General features: G+C 47.9%; 1 protein-coding gene across 1 annotated transcript; it reads left to right on the top strand.

The window, feature by feature from the left end:
* The first annotated feature begins 4,456 nt into the window (after positions 1-4,456).
* Positions 4,457-10,415, top strand: TRNP1 (TMF1 regulated nuclear protein 1). The gene has a single exon (XM_081018206.1). It carries the CDS (start codon positions 5,385-5,387, stop codon positions 5,958-5,960), a length of 576 nt encoding a protein of 191 aa, XP_080874332.1. The 5' UTR covers positions 4,457-5,384; the 3' UTR covers positions 5,961-10,415.
* The last annotated feature ends 1,096 nt before the right edge of the window (positions 10,416-11,511 follow it).

Here is an 11,511-nt window from a genome sequence, read left to right as displayed (position 1 = left end):
GGCCATATTTCAGCCTAGCCTACCTCACAGGGTTGCTGTGGGGAAAAAATTGGCAGTGGGACAGGAGACCCATGTATGCTGCTCTAAGCTCCTTGGAGGAAGGGCAAGGTATAACAAGTAACAATGATGTTCAGCTGAATGTACAGACCCCCTCTATTTCCAAGCTATGGTCCTTGATTCAGACACAGGAGTAAAAGCTTACCTTATGAGTCAGCAAAAGAAAAACTGCAAATGAAGCAGCGCCTGCCTTTTCCTTTTCCTTTTGCATGTGTTCTATATTATGTTTATGCACAATAGAATATATCTTGCCTCAAGGCAGGAAGGGTCTGTGTCCTCATGCCTGGTCTTTGTCTTCAGAGGACAAAGAACAATTCCTTCCAGGACAGGTATAAATCTCTTTGATGTTAACTCCCCCCAAACCCAACCCTCCTTTGTCAGCTTTGCAAGGTGATATCAGGAGATCAGCTCAGAATGAAAAGTCTTTAAATAATTTAGCAGAGGCTGAGCTGAGGCTCAGAAATGGAGATGTTTGGAGCTGCATTTCTGCAAGAAGCCAAAACATGTTACATTTATACTGGGGTGGGGAAATCTCAGGCCTGGGGGCTGAATGCAGCCCCCCCCCCCGGATTCCCTTGGGACTCTCACCAGGCCATGCCCTTCACGGGTCCTGCTCCATGCCTTCCTCAAGTGCTTTTACCTGGCTAGTCCTTGAATTGTGACAATGCCCATTGCATTTAAAGCACGTCTTATCCCAAAGAATCCTGAGAACCATAGTTTACTCCTCACAAGCTACAACTCCCAGCACCCTTAACCAACTACAGTTCCCAGGATTCTTTGGGGGCGGGTGGGAAGTAATGTGTTTAAATGTATGGTACGTATGCAGCTTGTCTGTGTGTACAAAAACTCTTGACTTTTCGGGGGCCTGAATGTCACATTGCTCCACTCACTTTTGTCTTTGGTCCCACCCAACTGACATGCATCTCCCAGCAGTTTCCCCCAGTGTGACTGCAGTCCTTGGGCCAAAAAAGGATTGCTACTTGCACCATGGATAGTGATCCTGTTTGAATTTCTAGCTGTGCAGTTCTATCTGCTCAGAAATAAACCTCAATTGTATTCACATGAGGTTTACACCCAGGTACTGCAGGTCTGTATACGATTACTGCCTTAAAACCTAATGACAGAATTGAATCGGTGGAATTTGCATAAAATGAGCCTCCCTCCTCTTGAACGTGGAGGTTTGGATAAGAATGCTGGCCACGATGCAGGATTTGATATCCAATTATTATCAGGCTGGGTGCTCTTAAAAGGAGGGAATAACATTTCTGGGAGAAGAAAGGGCACCGAGCCCTCTCTCCCTCTTTTCTTCTTCTTCATATTGCAAGCCTGCTGAGGAGCAGGGATCTGTTTGTACTCTTCGTTTGACAGCATATGCCGTGAAGCTGCAGAGTCAGTCAAGCTATAAGCTGAAACAGGCAAACAAACATATTGGATGAAGCCCCCAAGTCCCCAAATTCATACTTCAAATTCACCAGTGTCCAGTCTGTTCCAGTTCTAACCAGAAGCAGAAAAAAATCAAATAAAAAAAATTCAATTTAGAAAAGCAAGAACATCCCCAATGGGTAGGCTGCCAATGCTACCTCCTGTTTAGCAGGATACAGCCAGCTCAGTGGATGACATTTCGCTGCCACACAGCTCTCAATCTTGTTCTGAGTGGGTTTCCTGTGGTTTCCTGCCAACCCATCCCACTTTAAGCCTTATTAATAAAGCCTTATGTAACCGTGCTGTTGGCAGACACGTTGCAGTATCAGGTGGAACATCTAGTGGAAGGATGCTGTAATTCAGAGAATGTGCAGAAATGGTGGTTATGTGCATGTGTGAGGGGGAGTAATGCGATTAAACAACTCAGAGAGAACAGGAAAACTTGGGGACGGTTCCTTGGGATGAGAAGTGCGAAAATGGGGGGAAAGCTAAATTGTGTATGGAATGGCCACTAAGGGTGAAGCAAGTAAACAGACAGAGCTGGGTCAGGTTCTGCTTTCTTGGTAGGAACCTCTGAGCCCTCATTCTCCCAGGCACAATCAACTGTCACTCCAGGCATCTTCCCAAAGGGATGCGGGTGGCCCTGTGGTCTAAACCACTGAGCCTCTTGGGCTTGCTGATCAGAAGGTTGGCGGTTCAAATCCCTGTGACGGGGTGAGCTCCCATTGCTCTCTCCCATGTTTAGAACTGTCACTCCAAGCATGTTCCAGTCTCTTGCTTCCCCTGGCCCTGGCCCCAAAATACTCCAGCCCATCCGAGTGCTGTTAAAACCTTCCAACAAATAAAAATAAAAGTATTTCCCCCATAACATAGGAAGAGAGGAAGCTGCCTTATACTGAGCCAGTTCACTGGTCCATCGCCACTTATCTGACAGCAGCTCTCCCTACCTGGGATTGAACCCAGGGCCTTCTGCATCCAAAGCAGATGCTCGACCACTAAGCCACAGCCCTTCCCCTAAAGAGCTAATATATAATATAAATTAAAGCATTTATTCCATACCCCACTCAGATCTGCCTGGTTCATGTAATAGAAGGCTGGGTGTTTTGGGGTTGATGAATCTAAGTTCCACTGGAGAAGAATAGCATGTGTATATGCTGTCCTTGTCAGGATTAGGAAATCAAGTAAATATGCACCTCTTTCCAGTAACCACCCATTATCTCCTTTCTCACTGGGCTGCACTGTGTCCCTAAGGTCAATATTTTCCTGTCTGGATTACTATAGAAACATTTCCCGCAGGATGTTGCCAAGGTTTCACCCTCTCATCCGTTACCCCCTCTGAATTCACGCAGGAGGCATGACTGAGACAGCTGAAGCTGCGGCTCTTTGATGAAACTGACTCAAGCTTGCAGTAGCTGCCTTTGCGGGTGCGGTGGGCATGGCAAAGAAGTCACCTGCATTTTGCACACTGCAGAGAAGGAGCTGAACCAGCCCCCAGTCATGCTTTTTTGGCTGCAATCCGATAAAGCTCTTTCCAGGGAGTCAGTTCTCTTGACTGAGTGGGACTTAATTTCTGAGTAGACATGAGGAGGATTGCACTGTGTTTTACCAGCTGCAACGGAAGAAAGAAGTTTGCAGATTAATCCCTTCTAGAACAACAAAAATGCAAGCAGCAGAATGCAGAAAGTTAATATTATGATATATACACAGGGCAGTATCCATCTAACTCACCCTGCCGGTGAAAAGATTTAAGCTTGTGCAACAAAACTCCCCCTCTCCTCCTGTACCCTCCCCAAATCTGCTCCAGAGGGTTGGGGGGGGGGACTCCCAGAACAGATTAGGGAGGGGCACAGGGAAAGCCAGGAGGGGAAAGTTTCATTGTGCAAGACAAAATCATTGAGCCAAAGAAACTATTCACTTAGTGATACTTCGAATATAACCCAACATTCCTAAAATCTGCAAGAAAAGTTAACGAGAAAAAGAAAAGATGGCACCAAAATGGCATAAAAATGAGAGGAAAGCTTCAAGCAGTTTCTGGATAATTTATTGTCCAGTATGCTGCTACAGTTGTCCTCATCAGGGGTGCTGGAAATACAGATAGGAAAAAAGTAAAATCAATATGTAACTTTCTATAGTAAATCTCAAAGGAAACCAACCAGAGTACAAAATGGGCAAAAGCAGAAACTTACTCTATTATTTCATTTTTATTTATTAAAAAAGCCTACCACTCACTGAGACCCCAAATACTAGATTGGGGTAAAACATAAAAATAAATTATAATACTAAATCAATAAAACATCCAATTCATTAAAATATTGGAGAGGCAGCTAAAAACAATAGAGGAAGCTGCATAACAAGGGAGGGGAACAATTTTCCACATTATTTTTCTTCTATTGCTTTATTACTCTGCAGATCATTGGTTGATTAATCAATGAAAGCTCATTGGATTGACAGTGCAATCCTATGTTCATTTCCTCAGAAGTAAGTATAGGTTTAGGATATAGGTTTAATTAATACATTTACTTGGAAAATGTATAGACCATGAAACTTAAGCTAATATCTTTACAGGGTTTACTGGGCCTGTGACTACTATAGTAAAATTCATAATGCATTGCAATGAACAATTAAGACTGCAATAAGACAATCAATTTTGTACAGATAGGATTGTATTAAGATTTCTTTCATCAGCCCTAGTTGTTAATGGGTGGAAGGTAAAGGTAAAGGAGCCCTGGACAGTTGAGTCTAGTCAAGGGCAACTATGGGGTGTGGTGCTCAGCTCATTTCAGGCTGAGGGAGCTGGCATTTGACAGCCGTCCAGCATGACTAAACCACTTCTGGCGGGACACCGGGACGGAAGTCAGAGTGCATGGAAACACAATTTTCTTTCCCGCTGCAGCGGTACCTATTTATCTACTTGCACCAGCATGTTTTTGAACTACTAGGTTGGCAGAAGCTGGGACAGAACGGGAGCTCACCCGTCACACAGATTTGAACCACCGACCTTCTGATCAGCAAGCCCTCAGTGGTTTAGACCACAATGCCACCCGCTCCCTGTTCTTTATGGTCATGGGGATGGGAATTTGCCATGATTAGCAAGCGTATGTGTTAAGTCAATGTGCCTGTCCACCTTTGCCAGAAGCATGTACTTTGCCCTCAGGGGGGGGGGGGGAAGCCTCGAGTAAAAGTGTGCTATTGGCACGTGTGTATCCGCCGAGGGAAAGGGCGTCGTGAGAAAGGGGTGTGTTTGTGCGTGGTCTGGTCTGCCTCGGAGCAGAGCGAAAACGTGTCTGGCCAGAAGCTCCTGCGGCAGGTTGCTGCTGGGTTGGCAGCTGTTCCGTACAGAGGCAAGGGGCGTCCGCGGAGGACAAACAGCGGAGAGTCCCCAGGCGGACGTGCGCGAAGGTGATGCAACCGCCCGGCGGGAAGAGGGGAGCCGGGGTCGGGACTGGCGAAGGGATGCGCACCGGCTGCAGCCGGGTGGGCGGGCAGGCACCGGGCGGGGATTCGCTGGCTGAGTGATGCTCCCGCCGCTTCGATGACTGGCTCAGGGCGGCATCTCTCAGCCGCCCCCCTGCCAACACCCCGCCCGCCCTGCCGTCCCGTTATAAGAGCGCTCGGAGCCGTTCGCCACTTCGCCACAACATCATAGACCGGCGAGACCTGCGCCTCGCTGCCGCAGCAGCAACGCCGCCGCCGCCGCCGGTCCCCTGGCTGGAGCCTCGGGGCGGGGGATCGGGGGAGAGAAAGCGCACCCCGAATCCCCGAGGCGATCCTGGGAAGCAGCTCCTTAGCCCCGTCGAGAGCGGAGCCCGGCGCGCCCCGGGCGCCTCGCCAGCAGCAGCGGCGGCGGCGGCTTCTCCAAGGTGCGGCGGGGCGCTCCTCTCGCTCTCCGAAGCGCGCGCGCCTGGATGCCCGGCTGCGGACCCGCGCCCTCTGCCGGCGAAGCCATGACGCCGCACAGCCGCTCGGAGGCCGGGAAGCCTGAGCAGGCGGCCGCCGCCGCCAGCCGCGAGCTGGAGTTGCGCGGCGCGGGCGCCTCCGCCTCGTCCCTGCCGGCGGCGGTGCGGGGCGCGCTGGAGCTGGCCGAAGCCCGGCGCCGGCTGCTGGAGGCGGAAGGGCGCCGGCAGTTGGTGTCGGAGCTGGAGAGGCGCGTCGAGCAGCTGCACCGCGTCTTCATCGAGGCCGAGCTGCGCATGGCCAACCGCGCCGAGAGCCTGGGCCGCCTGGGCAGCGGCGTGGCGCAGGCCGAGCTCTACCTGACCGCGCACGGGCAGCGCCTGAAGAAGAGCCTGCGGCGCTGCAAGAAAGCCAGGCCACCCGCCTTGCTGGCTTCGGCGCTGGGACTGGGCAGCTGCGTGCCTTGGGCTGCCTGCAGAACGCGCCGCGGCCGAGGGGGCGTCCCGGAGCCGCCCGAGTCCCCCTTCAAGAGGATCCAGCAGGGGGCAGCTCCTTCTCCCCATCAGCCCCGGCGAACCCGGCCTTAGAAGTGGGGCGGGGCGCTGCACCCCTCTGCCACCCGCTTGGGGGGGGGATGTCGCTAGGAAGGTGGGGTGGAAGGCGACGGGCGCTAGTAAGCGTGCAGAGGGTCTTCCTTGCAGAATTTTCCTCCAAGGATGGGGACCGTTTCCCCGAACCCCACAGGGCAGGAGGGTGTTAGTGAGCTTCCTTCCCCATCTGCTTGTGGCAAACAGCGCCCTCCAGGCAGATCCACCTTATGCATTTAAAGCATACTTAATGCACATTTAAAGTATATGACTTCCCCCAAGGAATCCTGGCAACTATAAATTTGTTAAGGGTGCTGGAAAGGTTTGTGAAGGAGTAAACTACAGTTCCTAGATTCTTTGGGGGGAGATGAATATGCTTCAGATGTATAGTGTGGCTCTTTTCCAGCTGCTCGTCATCATCAGATCTCTTGGCCTTGGGCTCAACTGTAGGAGACATCTGATTCTCATGACCATCTCATTCATTGACTTTCCTTTGGTTTAGATAAGTTTGGCTTGCAACCAGCCCCAGATTCAGCTGCTGCTCTGCTGAAGCTTTGAAGTTGTTCCAGAACTGGCTTTTTTGCTCTGACGGTCAGAGGGTGAGATGATGGTGAGAACCAGTCCTAGACTGCTGGCCTTTAGGAAGCAAAAAGCGGCACCTTCTGCTCCTAGCCAATGAGTCCTTTTTATCAGGAGTTGAGCAATTGGGTGCTTCAGCTTTGACTTTTGGCAATGTCTGTTACCACAGGAGGCCTCTGCATTGCATTCTAGTGAGGACCCAGAGCAAAACGGGCAGCATGGAGATGTCTAGGCAGCCATTTTGGCAGCAGCTGGAGAGAGGATGTTGAGTCTGTTGGTTCTTATGCAATCGAAAAGTACCCATCTGTTTTGTAGAAACTCATCCTCTTTAGTCCAGGGCCTGGGAGAGTTTCTGGATTCTGCAGAACTTGGAAACATTTCATCTTTGCATAACTCTTAAAAGCAGTCAGTTTTTTGTGACTTGACATTGCCCCTCCTAAACTCTGCTAGTACCCATGGGTCTTTGAAGAAAGAAATTTTGGTTCAGGAGGAGAAGAGCAAGTTCCATCCCTCTGATTTTTTTTGGCTTGGCTTCCAAGTTGTCTGCCAAAGATTCCACCTTGAAGTTGCTTGTCCAGCCATGAGACTTTAGTGATGTGGAGGAGTAGGCTTGCCCAAAGGTAAGCACCTGCTTGACAGACTTGACCTTCACCTGACACTCTGCTGCTAGATCTTCCTCAACACAGGTGCTTCTTTTACCCAGCAAGGCTGCTGGTCATGCTTGGCTTCTGTTCTCCCCTCTCCATTACATTTCTGCTTACTGGATCCAAGAAATTGGCCTTATTTTTGCCCTTGTACATAACAAAAGCTTCCTTTGTACACCAGGGGAAAACTGCTATCGAACTGCAACCAAGACAAGAGGTACCCCGAATTGCTCCTTCCTGCTTTTTTGGACAATGGCGTTAAGGGGAACTAAGCAGGAACCTTTTCCTACAATGATTGTATTAGAGCTCTTCTTTAGCCTCTTGTCTAGCACTTACTGACCTGAGTTGGACTAACCTGCTGTTCTGAACATCAGAAACACTATAATTTCTCATATTGAGAATCTATCCTGGTCTTTATGGGGGCTAGATTTTGCCTCTTGCTGGTTAGCTGATGGGAACTTCTGAAATACTTTTATTGCACTTTTAATGTAGATGTTGGCGTTGCTTTGCCATTTAGAATCTTACAGGGTAACGAATGGGTGCAGAATATCCACTGGATATTGTGCTCTTGATCCTCTGTATCCAACAGGTTTGGGTATATGGGGTGAAGAAATGTCAGCTTTGTACTTTTGTATTAGTTCCAATTTCAGCTGCTTTGACAAAGGAACAGATTGAATAGATTTCAAAACGGGGGTCAAAACAGGGCCCTGAAAATGCTGAAACGAAGCCAGGCTGCATTTCTCTTAGGTAGGGCTACAGTATGTGCTTAGAATTCGAAGCAAAAATACTTGTTATGTAACAGGAATGTACTGTGCAGTCTAAGTAATACTGGACAAAATTGCACAACTTTCTCACTGCAAAAATAACTGTAGGGGTTTTCTTGTAGAATTAGGATTGCTTTTGCATCCAGCGAGGTAGCCTAGTTACTCTTCTGCAGCAAACGCAACAAGGAGCTTTGGGCACCTGTGAGGTTCACCAAGTTTAAGCTTTTGGTGGTGCCATCCAGGCAGGACTTTGGGGCAAATGTCCAGGGCTGCACTCAGCCGAATGGGCATGGACATGGGCATCGGGTGGGGGACCTATGCCACAGGTTTGGCTAATCACATTCTGAAGTAAATGAAGTAAACAGGCATTGCCATCAAAAGAGGTAGGGAGACAAGACCATTAATTCCAGAGACACTGCAATTCTAACACCGCTTACTTGGGAGTATGCCCCATTTGATTCAGTTGGTCTTACTTCTGAGTAGGCATGGTTAGAACTGCATTCTAAAATTACCTAGCTGTGCTGCTGCAGGAACTGGAGCAGTGAAGGAGATTGATGCATGAAGCACTGGGAGATAGTAGGTGGAGTGGTGCAGTAGGAAGAAAAGGAGCTCAGGAAGAGGCACGAGCTCACTGGAGAAATGTGAGTGTCCAGAGAAACCACTTGGGTTTGATAACAGCCAGACTTAAAAGCAAGAGGGGTAGAAAATCCCTTTAAGAAAAAAGGAGGGAGATTGCAAAACCAGGACTGAAATAAAGTCACTGCATTTAACCTGATGTTATCATAACCACCAGGATAACAAGAGGTTGGTTGAACAACAATAAAAAATGGGACAGCAGGAGAGGAATTTTAACATTCTCATTTTTGAACACCGATTTCTCAAGAGACTGACGTAGTATTATTTAAAAAATATATATTGGTGTGTATTTAAAGCTTCTGAAATAAGAAGCTTTAAATACACACTAAGGGCTCACCCAAACTTACACTAGGCACAGGTCCACACTTTAAAGCACTGTGTCCAAGCACCCCCCCACACTTTCCCCAGGTTGAAGCCCCAGAAGGACATCTTGAATGGGTTAAATGCATGGAAGAGTGACCATTATCCAAATATGCAACCCCTCTTCTCTTTCTCTGGAACATATACAGTGCAGTCCTATACAGGTTCACTCAGAAGTAAGTCCTACTGTGTTCAAGTGTGGATAGGATTGCAGCCTAAGAAAGGGCCAGGCTGCCAACCACTAGCAATTTGGATAAACGCATGCTTTCAACCACAGAGTTGCATTCATATTGAGCAGGGATGTCCAGCTTCCGAGAGACTGTGATCTACTTGCACTAAGAAAACACTGGCAGTGATCTACCCATTGTATTGACCATAGTTGTTGAACTTCTTTTCGGGAGCATAATTTGTTGATTTTGGGGGGGGGGGGTCAGTGTCTCCGGATAGACCACGGACACTCCGCAATCGACCAGTAGATCGCAATCGACCTGTTGGGCAGCCCTGACAAAGAGCAAAGAAAATTGGGATTCATGTGGTTTAGATAATGAGGGTACGAGAGGTACTAGTTCTGACCTAGCTGTCTTGCATGGTTGCCAGGCGCAAAAGAGGACAGGGCTCCTGTACTTTTAGTAGCAATGTAGAAAAGGGAATTTCAGCAACTATAGCTGGTCATGAAGCTATTAAAGGTGCAGGAGCCCTCTCTTTTGCATCTGGATACCCTATTCAGTTATAATATTTCCCCTTCCTATACAGCAATCCATTACAAGAATGTAAAGGATAGGAAATTTTGAATCTGTTTCTCCCCCCCACCCCGACCTTTGGCATCAGAAAGGGACTCCTGTTATCTTCACCTAGTAGGGATAAAATGATATGTCCACTCTCCTCTTTTATAAAGGAACTCGAAGGTATTTGCTGGTGTGTTTGTTTTTAGAAATAAGTAGATAAATAAATTGCTATTTCATGAAAGTGCTGCAGGGACTACCTTAATGTGGAAGAGATAATCAGGCAGCTGGTCTGTTACGTAATCTTTGCCTCCCATATGTTTCTGGCGAAGGGCTCCTGCCCTGCTGATGCGGCATTTGGGCTCTGTTGGAACAAATATTTTGTTACAGGCACCAGCTGGAAAGAAGCACATAGTTTATACCCAAATAAACATTGTGTTCATTGTTTTGAAGGTGGTTGACTTAAGTCAGATGGAAGAAGTGAGACACACAAAGCAAATCCCAGCACATGGGTGATAGCTTTGCAAATAAACAATGGGAAATACTTTGAAAGTGTGATTTTCTCCCTCCCTATGGTTAAACACATGGGAGTAAGTCTCATTGGGGATTGCTTTCAAGAGGGCATGTGTAGGAATACTGAATAGCCATGATCACAAAATCATATGAATCTGGAGGAGTGTCATTGAAATTAAAAGTGCTTATTGAGTAGATTTCTGCAGCTGAAAATAAAATAAAGGCACATGACACAAAGTGGAGGCTGGCTGATTTATGGGAACGCGAATGTGTGCTGGTAAGGCGTTGACAGATGCTTGAAGTAGGCTGAGAAGCTGGTAAGTAAACAGTGGAGAAACCTTTTAGTCTGGTGGAATCATTGTCCCTACCTTCATGGGTCAATGTTGACAGGAGGGTGGGACAACCATCTAAAAATCCCTTGTGGTGCTTCCCAAGCACCCAGCAGACAGCTGGTTGTCTGACACTTGGGAAGAGCAATGCAGGAGGCTTTGCAAGCCCTTTGCTCAGCATTCAGGATTTGCTGAGCACAGGGCTTGCAAAGTGCTTTGGACAGCACCTCCCAAGCACTTGACCACTAGCAGGATGGCAAAGATGCTATTTGCGTGTTATCAGCTGTGGGATTGAGTTTGCCACAGGGAATTCTGTTGTGTAGCTGATGCAGCTGTGCCTCTATCTGCCCCACACCTGATATCACATCAAACAAACAAACAAACAAACAAACAAACAACCCAAAGCCAAATCCTGGTAGCAATATGGGCTGGGAATGAATCTGATCAGGGTTGCAGCACAGTGCAGAAGCTGTGAATGCCTCCTAATATCTTAATGAACACCAGTCATTGCAAGTACACAATAAAAAATGTTTGGAGGGGCCAACAGAAAATACACCTAATGGCAGATGCACAGGTTGGTATGTATTGTTCCCAATGTGTTTTGAAAAATGTTTCTTAAGGAAAAACGAACACCATTTATTTGCAGTGTGCACCTTAGTAAGATCTGGGAGTGGGAGGAAACTGATGCTGCAGCTCACCAAAACTGACACATAAAACTCCCCAGTGCCATGCACTTAGAACACTCAAACAGTCAGTAATGGGCACACCAAGCCTCTAGTCACAATTCAAAAGCATCTCTGCCTGACTTAAGAGCAAACATAGTTAAGGCACAGTGTCACAGAGTGCTTGTGTGTGATGGGAATGGCTCACAGGAGCAGCCCGTGAATGAAAATTATAACGTAGAGAACCACCCCTGCATGATGCAGCCCTATGCATGCTTACTCAGAAGCAAGTCTGCTTGACTTCATCAGAATATATGACTCATCCAGACTTGCCCTTGCCCC

Source organism: Podarcis pityusensis (assembly GCF_964106645.2).
Source record: "Podarcis pityusensis genome assembly, chromosome: 8".
Classification (NCBI taxonomy): Eukaryota; Metazoa; Chordata; class Lepidosauria; order Squamata; family Lacertidae; genus Podarcis; species Podarcis pityusensis.
This window is presented reverse-complemented; position numbering and strand designations above follow the sequence as displayed.